At 41.2% G+C, this 23,086-nt stretch overlaps 1 protein-coding gene across 2 annotated transcripts in view; it reads left to right on the forward strand.

Moving 5' to 3' along the window:
• Positions 1-5,177: 5,177 nt before the first annotated feature.
• CACNG4 (calcium voltage-gated channel auxiliary subunit gamma 4) overlaps positions 5,178-23,086 on the forward strand; it is a 99,728-nt gene continuing 81,819 nt past the window's right edge. The window contains exon 1 of one of the 2 annotated variants that reach the window (XM_087956097.1): positions 5,178-5,633. In XM_087956097.1, the coding sequence (XP_087812223.1) occupies positions 5,405-5,633 (229 nt within the window). In that variant the 5' untranslated portion in view covers positions 5,178-5,404. The remainder of the gene's footprint in view (positions 5,634-23,086) is intronic. The other variant, XM_026678706.2, reaches the window with a different exon arrangement.

Consider the following 23,086-nt stretch of genomic DNA (forward strand, 5'->3'; position numbering starts at 1 on the left):
TGGGTTGCAGAATCAAACCAGACAGTTACAGAGGTGCAGATGATGGACTCAACAATTAATAAATAGGACCCAGACTTCTTTCAAAACTGGATGTTAATTTATACTTTTCTATGGATCAGAATATTTTTTTTGAAAAACGTGTAAACTATAAGTACATATTAACTGCTTTATTTGATTTCATGTAAATTTAAATCGGGTCGAATTTAGTTTTGGTCTTCTCTTCGTGTCATTCTCTGTCTTGATCCTATATCACTTTTTAAAATGTGCCTCCCAGGACCCATGTTAATGGCTCTCAGCCCATTAAAAATTGCACAACAAATAGTAAAAGCATTCTTGCCAGTGACCTTCTAAAATGTCTTTTAAATGATGAACAGATCCATGTTGTTTCTTCTGATTTGCTTTTCTTCAGTTCTAGCCAGTATGCACGCTTTCTCTGCTCCTGCTCTCTGAAATGATCAAGACCCAAAACGACAAATAAACCTCTACTGACGTAGAAGAAACAAGATTAGCTCACTTGACAAGGTTAAATATGCAAATACAGAGTGTTTGTCACCAAGCTTCTCTTCTATAAATAGGGAATTACTCTCTATTTCTCTAACATGAATTGTGAAGGCCCTCTGACTGCTGGACATCATTGTCTCCACCGAAACTCTTTTAGGACCAGTCAGCCTTCCTCTTTCATCATTGTTCTTGTTACGAACTAAGCAAACGCATTGGTTTTAAATCCCAATAGCTTTACGTTCACAGCAGGCTCGTAATCCTGCACTTCTCATTGGCCCGCAGTTAGCAGGTCGTGATTGGTCGTTTCTGACTAGTCTGATTGGCTGATAGCGGGTCGCCGCTGATTGGACGCTTCCAGCGCGGCAAACTTGAATCATTGGACACTGTGACAGCAGCCAGCTCTATAAAAGGAGCTGCTGTTGCCCTAGCGCGTTGTTCTCTTTCTGAAGTCACTAATAAAGAGTTGAGTCACTATTCGATGCCTCGTCTCCGTTCCTTGCGCCCACTCCTCCAGATCTAACAGTTCTGTTGATAACCAATCAGCTGGCAATGTTTCTGCGTGCAGGGCTTAGTTTTTCCAATCCTAAAAACAATTTTCTTGGGCGAAAAATCCCACTGAAAATAGTGGATTACAGTATTTAGTATTAGCATAGTATAGTATTTAGTAATAGTACGGTATTTCTAACTTTGCATGCATGGAACTCAGCTATTACTCCTTCTATCCAGTATCAGCCAAACCTCAGCTATATTACCTGATAGTATATTCAATTTATATCAAGGCTGTTTAGTTTTTAGATTTTTTTATGTTATATCCCTAGTTACTTTTCTTAGGTAGGATGCCGAAAAGTATGTAGGATTCTTAATAGCTCTCCCAAAACGTCCACTTTCTGACCACATAACTAATGTGAGTGGGCTCATTTTTTTAAACAAACATAGTTTTAATGAGTTTTCAATAAAAAGCTTGGTGTATTGTATAATCCCAGTTGGTTTAATTAATTTATTGTATGAACCCAGTAAATGAACTTCAGTAACCAAATTAAATATACTGTATGAACACAAGTTTGGTATACTTTCAGAATGGGTTTTTCAAATATCCTTTACATTCTCATTATAACACAATGTTATTTGGCTAATCGTAATTATAATAATTTATTAATAATTGCACCAATTGTACAAAACTTCATTTTCTACAGGATTACAGGCAGGCCCTGACCTACATCCGTAACTGATCCTGGAATTATGGCTGTAAGTTATGCCAGTGGTTAAGCAAATCACCATATGACCAATTTTACAACCTCTTTTGTGGCACTCATTTGCCACAGCCATTAAGCAAATCCATTGTTTGCAATGGGTGTTTTGTTCTTTTTTTTTTTTGCTGGAAACTTGAAGGAAATACTGGTTTTCAGCAAAAAAAAAAAATGCAAATTGCAATTGTAGTCATGTGACTGGGGGACAATGCAAACAGCTGTAAATGCAGAGTTCCCAAAATGCAATCACATGACTGGGAGGGGCAGCTGTTGGAACTTCAAATCCAGATCATAGGAGCTCTGGGGAGGTCCTTTGTAACTTCGAATGGTCACAAAGCAACCAATCGTAAGTCAAGGACTACTGGTATATTGAAAAACAAAGAAAGCTATTAGAAATGTGAAACAAGAAATGCCACTCCCCTTCGAAATAACTCCTCCCCACTCACTCACCTGTGCTTGATAAATTATCAATGTCTTTTAAAAGTGCTATGCTTGATGTGGCTGTGGAGAATAAATGTTTGTGTGTGCACCTCTGAAAAGGAGAGAGCGAGCCCATTTTCCCAGGTATATGAATCTTGTCTTCATGGCTGCTGCTGTTTTGACCCAACAAAGGCTGGATGACACTTGATGACACCTTAGATGAATTCACTGATAGGAAAAGCAAAGAGAGAAAATGTGCTTGTATAGATTCTGAGTTTATACACAATATGGGGTATGGATGAAAGTTCATGAATTGGCCTCAGCAACAGATTTAGTGAAAATAACCTTGTCCAAAAACAGAAGGGTAGAGAATGGTAATAAAATAGCAAATATTAAATTAAATGGAAGGTCATTTGAACTTCTGAGATGGCAAGAAATGTGTTCAATCAGGAAATTTCTCCATTTGGCAATTCTTTCCTATTTTACCTCCCTGTGACATATTTTATGAATGACTTTATTAGGCTGATTTCCTCTTCCCTGTCACTTTTCTTTCTACTCTTTATCACTTCTGTAGTGAAACAACAATATGTTTCGAGAGATGATGCTTTATTTTTTTCATTTCTATTTTTCTAGAATTGTAAAAGGTAGAAGTATTTTTCCTTTGATCAAATTTTCATACCCTGCTCCAATAGTTCATTTGTACTTATTTCTGCAGATTCCTTAGTCTACTGCTTGTTAAAGCATGTTCACTGAAACAGGGATAAAGGGGAGGGGTACAGGAAGGACTTTCCCATCCTGTCTCACCAAGTCTGGACTTCTTAAAAAGTGGACAAATGTGAGAAGCATCTAGTAAGTGGCTTATCTAACCTAAGAATTCAGTTCATCAGAAAAAAGGAAACAGATATGCTTTTCATGGTGAAGACCTGTCTTCTGCAACCTGGCATGTGCCAGCAGTATTAAGGTTACAGCTAGGTTCCTGATGCCCCTGCCAACACATTGCTAGCACTTCTGGTAGGCATGAGACCAGGGAAGACTTCTTTGTTTCCCCCAATAATGTTCTAGGGCTAGGCAATACATTGACACATGAAGCGGAGATGCTGAGATCATTCTCCAGAGACCTTCCTTGCAAGCACCACCTCTAAATATTCCAATGAGTAGGAAGAGCAAAGAAATAGTCCACTAAGACATGCTACTATCTGAAGATCCTCCCCAATTTTAGTTAACCTAGTTTTCTTCTTAAATTTCCTATAGAAGTGTTCTTCTTTTCTATGAAAATTTCTCCTTCTGGAACAGGATTTCTTTGTTCAACTATATGTTAATAGTGAAACTGATATCACTGAAATTAAAACAAAATTAGCACAATCTAAATTAGTCCAAACCTTGTTAAAGGCCAGCTTCTGAGTTCAGAATGTCAAACTCACAGTCTATGGGCTGCCCGTGACCCTCCAGTTCAGGTCATTTGGTGGAGCCCACACCCTGAATCAAAACAAAGTCAAAACAAAGTAGTGTCCATGAGTGATAAAAAAATGGGGAGTGGCAAGCGGGGGGTAGAATGAGAAAAAAATGTTACGGCATTGTGCTGAAAGCCACATCCCTTTCATATGTGTATTACAACATCCACAAGTACATATGGAACAGGAGGAACTTATAAAAGCACTATTTCCTACAGATGCCCATAGCTTAAGATGGAGTCCAACATATCACCATGCCTGGGCTGAACCAGGAACATATCCTAGTTCTTGCAATTTGGGCTGGGAAAACAGTCTATCCTTTTAATTAAAAGTGGGCATTGCTTTTTTCATGGGAGAGTTTTTAATTTGTTTTAGCTTACTTTGCATTCAAAGTTGTCTGAAATTGAGCTGGATTTGGTGAAATTGCTGCACTTTACCAGTGGTTGAAATCTACTAATATGAAAACAAAATTGGATTTTTTTCTTTCCATAACTATCATTCCATTTTTAATTGATTGGTAGAATTGGAATCAATTTTCTGCCCATAATTGTTTTTTGTGAGGTGATAAAACCAGTTTAGGTGGTCATTCAGCAACAACAAAACTAAATACTGATAAGTTGGTTAATAGAAAAGGTTGCCAGGTAAGTGGCCAAAATAAAGTGATGGGAAAATAGCTCAGTTTCATAGTAAAGTTAATTTATGCCCAAGTGCATAGTGTGATAATCTTTTTGATTGACATAGACTACTGAACAATTTAGGGAAAAGCTTCAGTACTGCTACCCAGAGTCATCTGGGATGGTGAGATGGGTGGCATATAAATTTAAATAGATAAATTATAAATGATAGATAAATGATAGCTAGATATGGCTAGAAAGCTAGATAAATAGAGAGAGAGAGATCCTCTGCTACTACAGATTTTACTTTATATTTGAATCCCTAGTCTGAGTAAATCTACTCCCTCCTTTGGGCACTTTCTAGCCTGAAAGAAACAGTGGCCAGGAAAACATGGATAAGACGTTAGTTTAAGCCCCAAAGAGAGACAGGTTTTATTCCCAAGCTCCTCCAAAGTAGACTCCAGAGGAAACTACCTCGAAATCCAGGCTACAATGGACTTATAGTTTCCTCAAAAGCCCCGCCATCCATCCCCGCCCCTTTCAAGCAGAGCATTCGGCCGTTTCCCACCGCGCCGAGAGACCATCTCTTCCACCTGCGCGCGGTTCGCCCGCGTCTCCGGAAGGCTTGTGCGGAGGGGCCTGCGCGGCCAAGCTACGACCCTCACCCCCTAATTTCCTCCCCTTACCCCCCCCGCTCTTCTCTCAGGGAGGGGCGGAGCCCGAGTAGCCTCGAGGGGCTTTTAGGCGACCCGCCTCCTCTGCCTCTGCCGAATTTAGGCGGCGGGAAGAGACAACTCGCGGCGTGTGCCGCCGGGCGCGTGGCGCGCTGGAGACGCGAGGGAGCGCCCCGAGGGGAAACAGCCTCGGGGGTCGGTAGGGGCTCCTCTTACTCCTGAAAGGGCGGCGACCTTTCTGAGGGCCACTTTTTTTTTTTTTTTTTTGGGCTGGGCTTTGGTGCGAACCTTTTGGCGCTCCCTCCCTCCCCTTCCCTTCCGCCCATGTCTCGGCTTTTTTGCCGCGTCCTGGGTGAATGGAAGGAGGGAGGCGAGGGGGAGAAAGAGAAGCGGGAAGGAGGGGAAGCCAGCGCTCGGGCGCGGCGAGGGGGAGGCAGTGCTCGACTGCGTCTGTCTCTTGCTGCCCCCTGAGCCCGTCGGGTGGAGCATGAAGCACCATGGTGTGGTGCGACCGTGGGATCCAGATGCTGCTGACCACGGTGGGTGCCTTCGCCGCCTTCAGCCTCATGACCATCGCTATCGGCACCGATTATTGGCTCTACTCGAGCGCCAACCTCTGCAACGGGACCAATGTCACCGCCACGGACGAGACGGCGCAAAGCCAGCCGAAAAAAGTGAAGGGCGACCTCACCCACTCCGGCCTCTGGAGGTTCTGCTGTATTGAAGGTAGTAGCCCCGGCAGGAAGGGCGAGCGCGAGCGCTTCAGACACGCGGGGCGAGGCGAGGCGGGCGAGAATGTGGTCGAGGGCTGGCTCGGTCTGCGCGCGGATGTGCGGGAGCGATGGCAGGGGAAACAAAGAAAGAAGGAAAAAGATTCAGGAAAAGTGCCCAACTTCCTCGCTCGGAATGGCTACTGAGGAACAATGCGAGGCTTTCATGTAGAGACCGGAGGTTGGCCAAGGGACTGGGAGTTTCAGTTCTCCCTTTTTCCTGGCAAAGCTTTGGAGCTGTAATCTTTCTTTCCTTCTCTCTCATTCTCATTCTCTCTCTCTCATGCTCTCGTTCTTTCCTCCCTCCCTTACACACACACACACACACACACACACAAACACACACACCCTTTTCTCCAGATACAGCTGGCCGCAGCCGAGTTGGTACTTCTGCTCTGATACTGTCTGGGAGGGAGGACGTTGTTGCCTTGGTAACCGATGTCTCTCTGATTGCTATGGGAACCGGACAGAGGGAGTGATGCTTAACCCAAGGTGTCTGCTTTGCCTCAACCCAGCCTTGTTGAGTCTTAACCCTTTTTCCTGGACACATTAGCTTAGCCAAAGATTGAAAGAAATGCAAAAGAATGGATTTAAAAAAAAAAAAAAAAAAGTGGGTAAGAAATTGGGGACGGAAGAGAGAAAGAAAGAGGCTTTACTACTGTCTGAAGAATACTAAAGACATCTTTTGTGAATGTGTACATGTCTGTGTACGAGTTAGTAAAATATTCTCCAACCTGGTGCCCTTCACATGAGCTATAGAACAATGTTTATAGAATCCCCAACTAACATTCCAACTGGAAATTCTGGGAGTTATAGTGCCAAGCAAAAGGCTGAGGGGTTACATTGGGGAAGGTTCAGCTAGAGAGTTTCTTTCAAGGATGACACACGTTAGACTTGGGAGATTGTTCAAAATAATATGCTAGTGTTTAATTTTTCAGTGACACGCATGACAAATTATTAGTGGAGCTCATCATGATCAAATCATTTCGGCAATATAGAGCCGATTATAGAGTAAGTTTAGCACCATGTCAATGGGTGTGTGTGTGTGTGTGTGTCAGCCTTCCGCTTACTGCTGATCTTTCTCCTAAACATGACAAAATCCCAGAAAGAGGTCCGGCAGGGGAGCTGATAAAGCAGATCATGCTCTTTCAAGGTAGCCTAATGAACAGGATGAGGTTGCCCACCCCTTTTTTGGGAATACAACAGCACCACGCATTTCAAACTCCAGCTTGAGACTCATTGCTGTACCCTCCCCTGCACCCAGTTCAAGCAAGGGAAAAGAAGAAATGGTCCTTACCTCTGTAGCCCCACTCTTTCACCCGAGGCTTTGGATGGTGCTTTTTTTAAAAAAAACGAAACCTTTCTGGATGAGAATACGTACCAGGAGAACATTGACTTAATGAACTCATTTCTCACTCTGGTCTTTCCAAAGGATGAACTCAGGAAAGTGAGTGAGATGGCTGTTCTGGGGCAATAGTGAGTCAATGGAAGCTGCAGCCAGTCTTTCCATTGCCCTGAGTAGCCGAAAGATAATCTTTTGTGATTTTTTTAATTATTATTATGTTGAGATACCTCTGATAGAATTGTAGAAATGGGACTTCTGGAGAACAATGAAACTATTTGGAAAAATCCTTCGTCCTGCTTCCCTTCTTTTCCAATTTCTTCCTTTCCCTACTATACTATCTTTTAATTTTCTGTCTGCCATTGTTGGGAACTGGGCTCTCTGTTTCATCATTTTGAGGATGGCTTCCGAATGGTTTTCCATTACCTCCTGTAAGTTTTAACCAACATAGTAAGCAGAAAGAAGATGAGTTATTCAGAATTCATATTCTGCCTGAATGGGGATAGTGTCCCTTTAGATATTACTGAATTATATGATTCCCAGCAGTGCTATGCCACATGGTGTAGAGTGAAGGATGTTGGAAATTATGATTGTGTAAATTGTGATGCTAAATCTGGAAAGAATGAGTAGTGAAACTCATGAAAGATAGCTTGGCTTCTGTTCTTTGGGTGAAAGAGGCTGAGTGAGAACTTGAAATCTGACAGGTAGACTATCCCATTTACATACTGCTTGCCCTGCTGCCCAGGGGTGGGATTCTACCAGTTTGCACCTATTTGCTAGAACCGGTTGTTAACATTCTAAGCAGTTCGGAGAACCGGTTGTTAGAAGAAATTACTGGCCTAATCCTGTAAGGAAGGCAGGAAGGAAACATTCTGGTGTTGCTTACAGAAACTGCCTCTCCGTTAACCCTTATTACATTTTTGGCAGGCCTAGGCTTCCTGTCTCTGGAACTTTTCTGGATATTTTTTTCCCTCCTTTGCTGGTACTTTGCTTGAGTGGAGTGACCATTCAAAGTTACAATGGCACTGAAAAAAGTGACTTATGACCATTTTTCACACTTACAACTGTTGCAGCATCACCATAGTCACAAGAGGCCAGGCGAGGAGATGCGTGCCTCAATGTGAGTGATGTTGAGTTGGCCACACCCAGCCAGTCACATGACCACCAAGCCACGCCCACCAACTAAGCCACGCCCACAGAACAGGTTGTTAAAAAAAATTGAATCTCACCCCTGCTGCTGCCTTACAGGATCCCTTTCTGAACCACATGGCTGAGCTGGTGCTGGAGGATTTCCACCTTCTTGCTGGAGATAGGAGGAATCTGGGAAGGCTCAGGGGTTCATGACCTCTATAGCAGCAGTGAACTTATCCCAGGCCAGATCTCACCTGTCACGTACAAAAGGACACATGTTTGTTGTTTTCTTTGTTTCGAGCAGTTGATGTGATCTGAAGATGGGAGAAGTTACTTTGATCCTTTGCCAAGATCACATCACTTCCTGACCCATATTAGATTTTCTGCCTTCTAAGAGCACCACAGGGGTGATGGGCTGGATTAAGATGATTGATACTAAGTACCTTATAGATTCCAGTGAATGGTGGGAGATTCCGTTGGGCAATTCTGCTGAGTGCTTGGTTGAGAGCTGGAGTTGAAGATGGCCAGCATACTTGATGTAATTGCCCTTCAAGTAGTCTGCCACCAATCTGGAATGTCTCTTGGTTTATAAAGAGCTCTGGGAGGCAAAGCAATAGACAAGATGACTGGTAGAAAAAACCAAAATTGAACTTGACCAAACAATTTGAGTCTGCATCAAGCATCAGTACTACTGTGAACTTATTGCATTAGCAAGTTGTTTGTCCAGCAGCTTTATTTAAGCTAGCCTGCTCGCTGTGGGAAATAGCAGATAAAAAGATATGCTGCTACCCTGTGACATGTTTGCCTAAGAAAAATCACTCATATTCAAGAAGCTTGACCCTTCTGAGGCAGTGTCTGAAGTGGTGACTGGAGTAGCATCTTGTAATATCACGTACGGTTTATTTGGTCTGTAGACTCTGATGAAGTGGATAGAGTACTTTTCATAAAAACTCTTTATTATGGGCTCCCTTGGGTAGCTGGTAGCAGGGTGAGGTGAGGAGGAGCTGGTGTTAAGAAAACATTCAGTATCTCCTTGACAAAGTGAGTTGTGTTGGATATTTTGAAAAGAGTGGTGGTATTAATCTGAAGAAGGCTTCCCTGGATCAGGTTATCTTGGACAACTATTGTGGCTGACTACTTTGTAAGAAAGGTGGTGGGACTTGTAAGTATAGGGTTCTCCAGAACCCAATCAGTCAAGGTTTAAGCCTTGCCATTGGACAGAAATCGATGTACTCACTTTGGGTAACTTTGTTAGTACTTTTGACAGTGTTTTTTCTTTATCATTTATCATGGTATCGTTCTGGATAGCCTGCTTTATTGTAGAGGTTCTGCAATGGTTCTACTCTTTTCTAAGCAGGGTGGAGGGGGGGCAGAGAAGAGAGGTTGGCCTAGGGAATACTTCCACATGGAATGTTACATGCTTTGGCTCCTTCGTCCTTATTCTTTAACATATAGAGGAAACAATTGGGAGAAGTTATGTGTCATTTGGAGCTGTTGCTATCTAATTGTATATCACCGCACTGAACAATTTGGAGATGTTGTGGCAATGTAGACCTGAAGGCTTCTGAAGGTTGTAAAAGGCTGAAAGTTGAATCCTACTAAGACAAAGTTGCTGTCTGTTTAGAAATTATCTGGCTATCAGCCCTAGTTATGAATGATTGGGGTGTTACTATCTCAATGAAGTGAGTCTTAATTCTTCTTATATTCATGAGTCCTGCTGGATTTAACAGTTAAGTTCAAGTTCAAGGTAGCCTTCAGTCATGTTTGGCTGGTGCCCTATCTGAAGTGGGAGACCCTGATTGCAGTAATTTATGTTCTCATCATTATTATACTGAACTCCTGCAGCATATTTTTATATGGGCTGTCTTTCCCAAATATTAAGTTAAACTATAGTTGGTATACCCCAAAGGTGCTTTCTTCAAAAGGCAACTGGACTTTCTTGGTTTTTTTCTTTAAACACCTTCTGCTTCTCACCCAAGAAGCTTCTCCAATTCTCTTGGATTGGATGAAGAAGCAAAACTCCCTCCCCCCCTCAAAAAAAAGTTAGAAACACCAGTTGCTTTTTGGAGAAAGCACAACCATGACTTGGATGATTGAGAATCTCCATAGACATACAGTTGGTACAAAAGGCAGCAGCCTGTGTACTATTTAAAGCACTGGTTTTAACATGCAAAATCTTATGTATCCTAGGATCCTAGGTATCCTCAAGTCTGCCTCCTCCATATGGAAGTGTCCCAAATGGGGATGTTAATAGTTCCCCCGTTTGTGATGTGAAAGTGTTTATTTATGGTAGCCCCAACCTTGCAGAACACCCTTCCTGGAGAGGTCCTATAGGTACCCACCTTGGCATCATTCCAGAAGGTTGTCAAAACGTAAGTTTTCTATAAGGTCTTCAAGATGTAAGAATTGCTGATCTGTATACTGATCTGTATGCCTATAGTTAACTGTTTTATTGATGATTTGCCATGGAACCTTTGTAATTTTATAGGGTTTTTTTTTGGTTTTATCTGCTTGTAAATCATAGTTGGTCTGATTGTATGGAGTGCAAATTTGAAATGAGTGAAAATTAATAAGTAAATATTTCTTTGGCAATAGGTAAGCAAATGGAAGGAAGTATCAGTAAAGTTATTTGCCTTATCATTCTGGATTCCACAGAACGACAGTGATAGTAAGGAAGTGGGGAAAAACACTTTCTCTTCAATCATTTGCTTACATGTGTCTTTCTGTGTAGTTTGACAGACCTAATCCCAATAGCTCCTAAAGCAAGAGTGGACAATCAGAGAGCACCATGCAGCCTACCAATCCTCATTTGCATTCAACCTCCAAAACATCCTAAGGTTTTGCAACTGGAATTTAGTTGCCAGATTGTAGTCTTTTGACTGAAAACTCAAAAATGAGGCTGAAAGTAGGAACACAAAGCCACTGCAAGTGGAAATACTCAATCTCCACAAAAGGGCAGGGGGGGATGATAAATGGACAGATATACAATACGCAGATAGAGACAGAAAGACAGACAGATAGACAGACAGACAGAAAGATATCTAAAGATGGATAGAAAGATAAGGATGATCAGAGATACCTAGGGATGGATGGATGGATGATAGATAGATACCGATAGATAGATAGATAGATAGATAGATAGATAGATAGATAGATAGATAGATAGATAGATAGATAGATAGATAGATAGATAGATAGATAGATAGATAGATAGATGATAGATTACATAGATTGAGTAGCTAGATAGATTTTGACCCTCTACTCATGGTAGACATGACCATACCATGGGTAAGCCTACTGGCCAGCTAATTAACATACATGCTCCATTCAACAGTTTTGCCCACTTCTGTTTGGAGTGAGCATAGAGCAGAAATAGGGTTCAGTTTAAGGATTACTGCATCTAATCAGTCTTCCTGAAATCTGCCTTTTTGAGATGTTAGCAAGGCGACACTAGCTTTGATTTAAGACTTACCTAAAATCTCAACCTCAAGGCTGTCCTAATTGGCTCTCACCAAGCTAAGCTAGAATGGGTTCTAGATGCTTCTTACAAGAACATGCAAGGATTGCTAAGCAAGTTTGGCAAAATAAACCATGGAAAGAGGGAACAAATGCCACAGGTCAGAGTGCTGAGCCTCTGACACAAAAGCTAATCACAGTGCTCTTATATGTTGCCAGCTTCCAGCAGCCTTTGTTGCAGCATCGTTGGTCAATAGTCTGGCCATAATAAGAATGAGATACAGGTGGAAACTGGATAGGGAAAAAAATCTATTCATGTTTTATTTCATTTTGAAGCAAGAGGTATGAGTGTGCTTCTTTCCAAAACAATATTTGTGGCATAGGAGCTTCTGTTTCTCCAATTATGTCATCACAACATAGCCCACAAACTTGGCAAAGCAGATGTTTGGGTTTAATCTTCAATATCAGATAGTACAGAAGTGACACAAAGGAAACCCCAGGAATAATTCTGAAACTTTCATTTATTTTAGGAGCAAGTTCCAAAAATTAATGACTTTGTGGGCATCAGCAGCAAACTAAGATTATATCAAAATGATCATACACATGGTGGTGTCGCAATGCAAATACTGCCTTTACATGCTTGTGTGCCAGTTTTTGAAACAAGGATGTAAGTTTTGGATTTTGAGTCATGACATCATGCCATGTGTTCTATCATTTTTGGATACCTCTGTTGTGTTTGCTGTAAAGACGTCCAAACTTAAGCAAACTTATATCAGTAGGCATTCATTTCACTGTAACTTCAATTTACAAAACACAATTCTAGACCTGAATGTCTGTTTTATTAAACTTAATATATTCTTAAGGAGAAATGAATTTTCTATACTTCTTAATTAGCCAGTTTCTCAAAGCTTTCTTGGCTAACTCTTTTCATAAGATTTCAGAGTGAAATCAGAAAGATGTAGCCCAAAGGAATTTAACAGCAGGATACCCAGGCAGTATTTTCCTTCCACAATATGCCTTTTTAAAAGACTATAGCAGCAAAGAGAGCTAATTAGGAGTGATTCAGTAAGTGAAGTATCTATATAGTATATCTTAGACAGTCAAATATGTACCATATATACTTGAGTATAAGTCGACCCGAATATAAGCCGAGGCACCTAATTTTACACAAAAAAACTGGGAAAACTTATTGACTCGAGTATAAGCCGAGGGTGGGAAATGCAGCAGCTACTGGTAAATTTCAAAAATAAAAATAATTAATTTGGGAAACGATCTCACTATCATGAAAGGTTTAATTGATTCACTAACCCAAAAGAAGAAGATGATGATGACAGCGGGAGGCAGGAGTCACTCTCTTCCCCTCCCTCGGAGGCCCCCTGAGTCAGGAGTCACTACCGCCGGCGCGGCCCCAGTCCCGCGTCGCCTCGGGAAGGAAAGGCAAAAGGAAGAGCCACGGCAGCGCTTTGCAACAGCGGCAGCGGCACCAGAGGCTCAGACTCAGCGGCTCCTGGTTTTGCCCCACCCTTCCCAAGGCAACGCGGGACCGGAGCCGCACTGGCGGCAGCAACTCCCGACAGCCCCAGCCGGACACCTGAGCAGAGATGTAGGGTGAAGGCAAAGCGCGGAAGATCCTTCAGGGAAACTGAGGGGAGACTCACCCTTGGTCCAGATGAGTCCCCTTCCCGCCCCTAAGGAAGCAGAGGCAGCCAGCAAGGGCAGGCAAGCCCCGCTTCACAGACTCCGTCCGTCCTCACTCCCACCCACCCACCCACCCAAAGCCACGAAGTCCCCAATCGCGCAGCCCAGAATCGCCCTCCCCTCAGGGGGCAGCAACGACGCCCGGTTTTCCCGAGACAAGAAGCTCCGCCGTGCAATGAAAGCGCCCTGGCTCTAGGCTCGCAGGCTCAGAAAACAAGCGTGAGCCAAGGTCGCTTCGGCTCCGCTCGGCTTCTCCAACATCCGGCACCACCCTGTTCTATGTGCCGGGCCCGGCAAATCCGAGCAGCCAGCGCAAGGAGCCTCGGGAAGGGAAAGGCGACACGGGACTGGGGCCGCACCGGCGGCAGCAACTCCAGACAGCCCCAGCCGGACACCTGAGCGGAGCCCGGGCGGAACTGCCTGTTGCCGCCGTGGGCGCCGTTGCGGGCGCCCGGCTGCCCAAGTAAAGAACAGGGCCGCGCCGGAGAAGCGGAGCAAAGCCAGACACCAGCAGCCACCTCCCTCGGCGCAGAAAGCCTCCCCCAACCAGCCGGCCGGTCTCCTCCTCCTCGGTCACACAGAACAAACAGGCAGAGAAGGAGAGAGCCGGCCGGCTGGTGGGGAGGCCTCCCGTGCTGCGAAAGAGGCAGCCAACGATGTCCGCCGCCGTCCTGCTCCACGCGCTGGCTGCTCGGACTTGCCGGGCCCGGCACATAGAACAGGCGGTGCCGGATGTTGGAGAAGCCGAGCGGAGCGAAGCGACCTCGGCTCGCGTTTTTTCTGAGCCCGCGAGCCTAGAGCCAGGGCGCTTTCATTGCATGGCGGACCTTCTTGTCTCGGGAAAAACCGGCCGTCGTTGCTGCCCCCTGAGGGAGGGCGATTCTGGGCTGCGCGATTGGGGACTTCGTGGCTTTGGGTGGGAGCGAGGACGGACAGAGTCTGTGAAGTGGGGCTTGCCTGCCCTTGCTGGCTGCCTCTGCTTCCTTAGGGTGGGGAAGGGCTCATCTGGACCAAGGTGAGTCTCCCCTCAGTTTCCCCTGAAGGATCTTTCGTCGCTTTTGCCTTCTCCCTACATCTTCCCTCTGTTAAAATTCCCCCCACACACACACACTTATTTTCGGGCGGATAGATTTCGTGTCTGAGCATTCTCACATGACGGTGGGTCTCCCCCCCCTAAAAACAGTTAAAAAAAGAAAAAACAATATATCCTCATGCAAGAACTTTTCTGCTTCCGATTACCCCCATGCTTAAAAGTTGCAAAGGAAACACGGAAGCAGGGAAGCGCCTGCCCAGCTCCGGAGCTCCACACCATTTTTTTTTCAGAGGGGAATCTGACTCGAGTATAAGCCGAGGGGGTTTTTTTCAGCACAAAAAATGGGCTGAAAAACTCGGCTTATGCTCAAGTATATACGGTAATATCATTTGGCAATTAAGGCCTTAAAAACAAAACAGATGGGTTTTTTTGGCTTAGCATATTTCACTTTTTGCATGCCACAGGAATTCCCTTTTCTAGGATCAACCTTTGCTCCAAAGCAGAAGTCAAACTCTGAAGAAAGAGTTCTTTCAAGATACCCTCTGCATAAGAACTTCTACGTAAATATGTTATTTCACTTTGGTCCGTTTTGATAAATAGAAGTAAGTAGAAAAAGGAATTATCTGATAACGAGGAATGCCAATGCTTGGATATCCTATTAAAGTCACATTCAAATTAAGAAGGGTTTGCCCTTGGTTTGCTTGATTCAGAAGTGAGAAGGAAAAAATGGACTAGAATCTTATTTCAGTACTTCTATTTAAAGGGTGAAAGAAATAGAGAGAAACCCTTTTGGTATTGAAGATTTGTTATTTCTATTATGGGCGGTAAGAGACTTCTGAGGATGGATGGATGGATTAATGAATAAGCTAATTTCAGAAAGACACATGTGTACAATACATTCTTAATAGCTCTTGACTCAAATCATGGAAGAGTTTGCGAAATCAAAATTCTAAGTGTTTCTTTCTTCAGCTTATTGAATTTATTTTCAACAGCAAATCCCTGTATTCAGTAAACTTTTCCAGGATTACTTTCCACTTTTCAGTTGCTGACAATTCAAATGGTTTTAGTAAATTGGCAGAGTGTTACCAGAAGTTGATGGGTACAGAGTTTCAGCAAGTGTCCTTTGGTAGAGTAACATATTCTAATCCAGGCAAAGGCTATTCTGCAGGTAGATATTTTATTCTGTCTGATTTAGATAAACTGGCTATCCCCAGATAGCAAGTCCAATGATTTAGATGTGAAATATATATTGGTATTGTATGTCTAGATTGAAAGAGCTCTCTGAGACCTTCAGAAAGAAGGTTGGAGATGACTTCTTGTTTGGGCTTCTTCGGCAATGGACCAAAATTGCAATCATGCACAGTTTTGATCCGTGCTCACTGCTGGAGCGTCCCGAGCCACCCGGATTCAGGGCTGAAGCCACCCCATAGAGGTGGTGAAGAAGGGGGAGCCGTCAGCGGGGTTGAGGAGAGCCGTATCTCTCTTCCTCGGCTGGCCATTACTCCCTTTCCCAAAGACAGTTGCAGCGGTGGTCAGAAATGGCCACTTCAAAGAAGAACCTGACCGGACAAGATTGTGCAGGAGGAAGTTTAAAGGAGAAAGTTTGACTGACCGGGTTGAATGGAGAACATCTATTTAAGGTACCTGGAACCTGAATTTTAAAGACTAATACTATTCCTCAAAAAGATTTTAAGCTGCGAAAGAGAAAGGGAAAGGAAACAGAATTGGCTTTTTTTCCTCTCACATTGACAGTTTTAATTGACTTGGAACGCTAAGAAGAAGAGATTCAAATAAGATATTGATACTAATCCACTTTGACTTTAATAGGCTATTTCTAGCTGAAAACAAAGTGTCAAAGAGATAAAGATTCTTGGATAATTTAAAATTTTTCTTTAAAAAAAGAAAGCAGTGGAGGGAAAAAGGAAAAAAGAAGGTGGAATCTGGAAAATGGAGGAGACCACTTGGAACTTAAAAAATCGATAGTGAAATTTTAACAAGGCTTGCAAAAGATACATTGTAGCTGAAACTTTGTTACAAAATAATTGTTAGGAATTGATAGTCACCTAACAGTTGGGTTGGAAATATATAAACCAGGATAGACATTTAATACTGTCTCTTTAAGGGAATGCTAAAACTGTAATTGGGTGTGGTTCCTCAAACGGCCATAAGATGGAGCCAGAAACCTGGGTTGTTCTGTTGTTGCTGTGAATTGCTTGTTGCTAGATGTTCTGATGTTTGCTGTTTTTGGTTCCTGCATTTTTCCTATTGACTGTTGCTGCTCATCATTCTTCTTGGATTGCTGTGAGTCTATTTACTGAACTGTTTATGATACCGGACTTTGTTATTTGGATTATCCCTGGACTGAAAACTGACTGCTTTAACAGTGTATGACTTGGACTGTTTGTTGGACTTTACTTAACCGTTTACTGGAAGTAAAACCCTACATTTTACTATTCAGTGTATCTGTGTGCTGGTCATGTGTTATTCAACATTACTGTCACTGCGTCTCCCTGTGTGCACTCATTCTCCTAATGGGGAATTACCTCAACACTAACAAAGCCCCTGTAAAGAGAAAGTGAGAAAAGAAGCAAGAAACAGTTTTGGATTATTGGATGACTCCTGGAACTTTGCATGGAGAATCCTAATGAAACAAAATAAAATCAATTGGGGGTTGTTTAAATTTTTTTAAAATGGCATCACTTCTTGAAGAGTTAAAAATGAGACTTAAAGAACAAAAAGAAGAAGCACAAGAGGGAAGAGGATCTTTTGGCTTCGTATTTCAATTTTTAGAAATGGAAATCTTGAACTATGAAAAACAAGAAGAAATGGTGGCAGAACAAGGGCGGGACAACAAAGAAGCCATCTTTAATGACCAAGCAATTTTAAGCGGGGCAAAAAATGGAAAGTGGGGAAAGGGAGTTAAAAACTTAAGCATTGAAGCAACAACAACAAAAAAGAGTAATTTGAAAAGTAATCATAATATCAGGAAGAAGCAGAAGGGAGGATCACAGAAGGGAGAATCAGATAGAAAAGGGACTAAAAAAGGGGAGGGAGAAGAAGAGAGGGAAGAGGGAAAGGAAAAGAAGCTACAAAGGACAGAAACAAGATATAGAGGTACAAGAAAAGCATACAAGAATTAAAGGTATAAACCTATTTAAAAGACACAGAGACAATGGTTAAAATTTAACTTAAGGAGAGGATTCTGCAAGGGTGCATGGGATAGCATTGTTATATTAGAAATAGAAAAAGGTTAGAAAATATGTTAGGTGATTAAAGTGATAGAAAAAATTTATATTGATGTGTAATGGAATATTTGTTTGTAAAGATAATAAGGCTCTCAATGATTTAAAAAGAAAGTTTTAAAAAAACTGAAAAGAAACATGGAAGATTTTTATCAGTTGACAAGTTGAACTTGAATAAGAATAATAACTTTATTGACTACTGTTTATAACTATTGTTTCGTTTTTTATTTAAAGACAGTAATAAGTAAAATGTGAAATATAGATGAAAGTGAAAGACAACTGATATTACTAGGTAATGTTTGTTAAAAGAAATAGAAATGTAAAAGATTGTTATTAATATTAATGGCAGAGCTGTACTTGAATAGAATAATTATTCCATTTGCTATTGTTATACATATATACACAGATATACAGTATATACATATATACTTTTTTCTTTTAAGAATTTAGTGTGTATTTTTAAGGGAATGTACCAAGCAGAATTCGATTGAAAATAGGTACGTGTTATAAAATAGAGGTTAGAAATTGAATGTTATAACTGTAAAGGTGTAACTTAAATTTTTAAACAAGATTTGAAAAAAGATACAAAGGTGTTACACTTCAGTCTAGCAATTACAGGGGAAATTTGTTTTATGAGAAAAGATAATATGAAATTGTAAACAGGACAGACAAAAGTATAAAAACATTGATTAGAAAGATTTTTAAAATTAGAAAAAGATATGTAATTGAATTAAGAAAGGAATGAGATAATTTAAAATAAGGCTATAGGAAGTAAAGAAAGGGAAAAGCTATTGAAAAAAATGTGAAAATAGTTATAAGATATGGATTAGAATATATAAGATAAATATGTATTGAGTTTATGTCTGTATGGAGAAGTGATAACCTGGGGGCATGCTGTTCTCAAAAAAAGATATTTTATTTGTATTTGTACGTTTTGTGAAAACTTAAATAAAACTTTTATTAAAAAAAGAAAGAAAGAAGGTTGAAGATGCCTATGAGTTGGTGGAAGGATTTAAAGAGATTGCCAAAGAATTGGACCTTAATCATCTCACTGTCTGGAGGAATAACTGCTTGGAAGAACATCTAAAAATGGAGAAAATTTCAAACACTGCCAACTTGTTCAGGCCAAGTTGTCCAAGCTAATTCAGTCTGTGAGCAGAAATCCTATATTGATGTTGAAGTGCATGAGTGTACTGTTAGAAAGAAGCCATACAAATTAAATCTATGTGGAAGGTATGCCAGGAAGAATTTTTTGTTATCCACAATGCACATAAGGGCAAGACTAAATTTGGACAAAGAATACCTAATTCAAAGACAGAACAATCACTTAAATATGAGCCAGCAGTGTGCTGCAACTGCCAAAAAAGCCAACACAGTCCTAGGCTGCATTAACAGAGGGATAGAATCAAGATCACATGAAGTGTTAATACCACTTTATAATACCTTGGTAAGATGACAATTGGAATACTGCATCCAGTTTTGGTCACCACAATGTAAAAAAAAAAAAAAGATGCTGAGACTCTAGAAAGAGTGCAGAGAAGAGCAACAAAGATGATTAGGGGACTGGAGGCTAAAACATATAAAGAATGGTTGCTGGAATTGAGCCTGCCTAGTTTAATGAAAAGAAAGACTATGGGTGACATGATAGCAATGTTCCAATATCTAAGGGGCTGCCACAAACAAGAGGGAGTCAACCAATTCTCCAAAGCACCTGAAGGCAGAACAAGAAACAATGGATGGAAGTTGATCAGACAAGCCAGCTAGAATTAAGGAGAGATTTCCTGAAGTTACAACCATTAATCAGTGGAACATTTTGCCTCCAGTAGTTGTGGATGCTCCAACACAAAGTTTTTAAGAAGAGATTGGACAACCATTTGTCTGAAAATGGTATAGGGTCTCCTGCCAGAGCAGGTGGTTGGACTAGAAGACCTCAAAAGTCCTTTCCAGCTCTGTTAGTTTGTTAACAGACAAGGTAGAGATAGCTATTTGACCACAACACTGCAAAACAAACTTGGCAAAAACTAAAGACAAACATTTTATTTTAAAAAAATGGGGCTGCTTTGCTGCAAGGGGAGCGGTCTGGGCAGCTCATTAGTGTAAAATCCACTATGAATTCTTCATTGTACCAGAGTATGCCTGAGGATACTGTTTGCTTTGTGAGTAACTCCTGAGCAGTTACTCACAAAGCAAACAGTACTCACACTTTGATGCAGTCACGTTTCTGCTTTATTTTGAGAACTCGGAAGTAACAGCAGCAACAACGGACAATCCGTGAAAAGCCAGTGCTGAGAGCTAGCTTCTCTCAGCGCTTTAAATACCTCTTCAGTTGTCCATCATTAGGTTATCCAGCATCCTCCTGGAGTGGTTAAAGCCGCACTCTCCTAATATACACCTGCCATCCTGCCTCTCTTATCACCCCCCCCCACTTCACTTCCCCTATCACCCCCCCATTTCTATAGCCCTGTGCTACCCAAAACCACCTATTCCACGCTATCTCTCTCCTATGCTATCCTGTCACCTCTGTGCTTCCCTGCGCATTCCAATCCCCACATTCCTCGCAGCCGCTTTTATTAGTCCAGCCTAGCAGCTCCAATGGATTTCATGCCAGATCAATGAGCGCTGGATCGCCAGGTAATTGGTGCTTAGTCCCGGGCAACTGCAGCCTACCATCAGCAACCCCTCGTGCCCCATCAATGTGTCGGGCTCCAAACAGGTTGGAAAACACCCAGAGCCTAACAGTGAGATCATATGTCAGAAAATTGAAGTTCAGCCAAAAGTGAAAATTGCAACAGGACAATGACCTGATACTTTCCAGTAAATCCACCAAGGAATAGCTGAAAAAACAATTAATGGATGGTTCTGGAATGGCCAAGTCAAAACCTGGATCTAAATCCCATCAGTGATTTGAAACGGGCTGTGCCTGCAACAAACCCCTCAAACATCACACAACGAAAAAGTTCCGGGAAAAAAGTCCTCCCAGCCAATGTCAGAGACTGATAGACAGTTATAGAAAATGCCTTCTTGAGGTGGTTTCTGCCAAAGGGGGCAATATCAGGGATTAAAGCCAAGGTGTACTTACTTCTTCCACAGAAGAAAATGTTTGAATAAATGTTTTTTTGTAATTTATTTTGTTGTTACAACTTTATACAATCATATGAAAATGTAAGTACATCCCATGTGGTTTTTTCCCCTTCTTTAACATATATGACATATTGTTTTTTTGTATTCAAATAGTATATTGAAATATGTGAGACCCCTCACATCCCGGACATAAACTGTTTCAACTCCTTCCCTCAAAACAACGCTATAGAGCACTGCATATCAGAACAACTAGACAGAAGGACAGTTTTTCCCTGAAAGCCATCACTCTGCTAAACAAATAATTCCCTCAACACTGTTCAACTATTATAAAGTCTGCGCTACTATTACTCTCAATCTTCTCATCACTCCTTATCATCCATCCCCTCCCACTTGTGACTGTATAACTGTAACTTTGTCGCTTGTATCCTTACAATTTATATTGACTGTTTCCTAGTATGATTTGATTGCTGATTGTACCCTATGACTATCATTAAGTGTTGTACGTTATGATTCTTGATTCTTAACGAATGTATCTTTTCTTTATGTATACTGAGAGTATTTACACCAAGACAAATTCCTTGTGTGTCCAATCACACTTGGCCAATAAAGAATTCTATGTTGGAGGAAAAATCATTAGGGCATATTTGTCAAGCACAAGAAACCAGAATGGGTAGAGTTAAAAGCTCTTAAAACTTTTTATTCATGCTAATTATACACAAGAATTTGATCTAAAGTTTAAGCCAAATTGGAGCCAAATAAGGGTCAATGGAATTCAAGTCTTAGGTCTCTTGTGGGAACATAACAACTCCAAATCAATAATGCCTTTAATCCTGCCCTCAGGCACCACTGGTTATCTCCTACATATTGACTTTTTTTTCACATAACTGCATTGTTTTGCTTAGTAGCATCATTTTTATCAATCTTATGTCCTTCAGATGCAACAGGAGTTGTAATCCAGTAGATCTGGAAGAATATCCTCAATTGTATAGCAACTGAAGAAAGCTGCTGAATCATATTGGCCGTTCCTAGCCTACATTATTGCTGACTATATATTTTTGGAATTGCCTATGAGCTACATAATTTGTAGAATTGGCTTTATTTGTGAAGTACTTCTAAACGTATTTCTGTCTAGCAACTCGCCTTCAGTTAATATCTGTAGTACTTGCTTTTAATAATTTAACTCTGAAATTAGCTCTTTGAAAGGGTACTTAAATGAAATAGCATTGTTACTATTCTTTGACTGGATATTTGGAGTGAACAGAAGGAAAGTGTTCATAAATCACATACTGGATACACAGAGCTATTTGAAACATATGTATCACAAATGCCTCACCATTTATTAATGTTGAATATAATTGTACTATAGTATATTTGTATAAAAAGATACTGTATTACTCTAATCCTAGTATTCCTTGCTACCGACTCAAGCTTGATAAGAAATAATAGACAACCAACTGCAAGCTAGGAATTCTGAGAGGTATAATCTCCCAAGTGTTAAGCTGCAAGGAAGGATATGTATTAAAGTTGCCTACAATCCACAATCTCCTTGGCCTGTCCCTCAAGCAGAGAAGGGGTGTGTGTGTGAACCCCACAGTTTGAGGTCCTGAACTGGCACAGCTGTGTGCCCGTTTTGATGTGGCATGGCAGTTCTTATTTGCTTATTAGAGGTTATTCTATGAGTTAGTAAAGTAGTATTGGCACAACATTCTGCTTTCACAGATGTTCTAGTTAACAAAATGTAATTGCCTGAACAAATGTTTGTGACAAGCTAATAAAATGGAATTAGCAGCGAAGGTGATGCCATCAAAGCAGGTTTGTAGATTTGTTTAGCAAATGAATCCTGGAAAATTACTCACTCCGTTTTTTTAAAAAAAGCCCTGCAAAATAAAAACAGCAACAATAAATAAAAGCTTTGGCTATATAGCTTTTGGCTATCTAATGTAAATTTGACATAGATGTTATGGCCAAAGCATCAGTAATAAATTGTCTGCTGACCTGGACCCAATTAAAAGTGCCCCAATCCTGTGCCGCTTTTCATTTTGCTGTGTCAATTCCCTGTGCAACAGGAGACAGTGCTTTGGATTCAAAGGAGAAAAAAGTATTTTAGAGTGGAAATGATGTGCACATTGCAACTGTTTAAAACTCTTTAAAGCAGTCCCAATCTTTTCTTGCAATGGCACCTCTGTGCTCTGGCAAAAGGCATACCTGGTTTACAGAGTTACAAATAGGTATATTCCAATTACCTTTTTGCCTTAGAATCCAAATCTCTACTTAGATATATTATTAACTAATTGCATGCATATTCATTTTATCTTCAAGGCAGTTTCTCCTTCATCATTACATTTTCACAAAAGCCCCATGAAAAAGACTGATAAATAACTATAAATAATTGTTAATCCAAGGCCAACCAGTCTGCATTCCACATT

This window comes from Notechis scutatus, chromosome 2, assembly GCF_049901735.1.
Source record: "Notechis scutatus isolate UNSWTSFEM ecotype Mainland chromosome 2, rNotScu1.2, whole genome shotgun sequence".
Lineage (NCBI taxonomy): Eukaryota > Metazoa > Chordata > Lepidosauria > Squamata > Elapidae > Notechis > Notechis scutatus.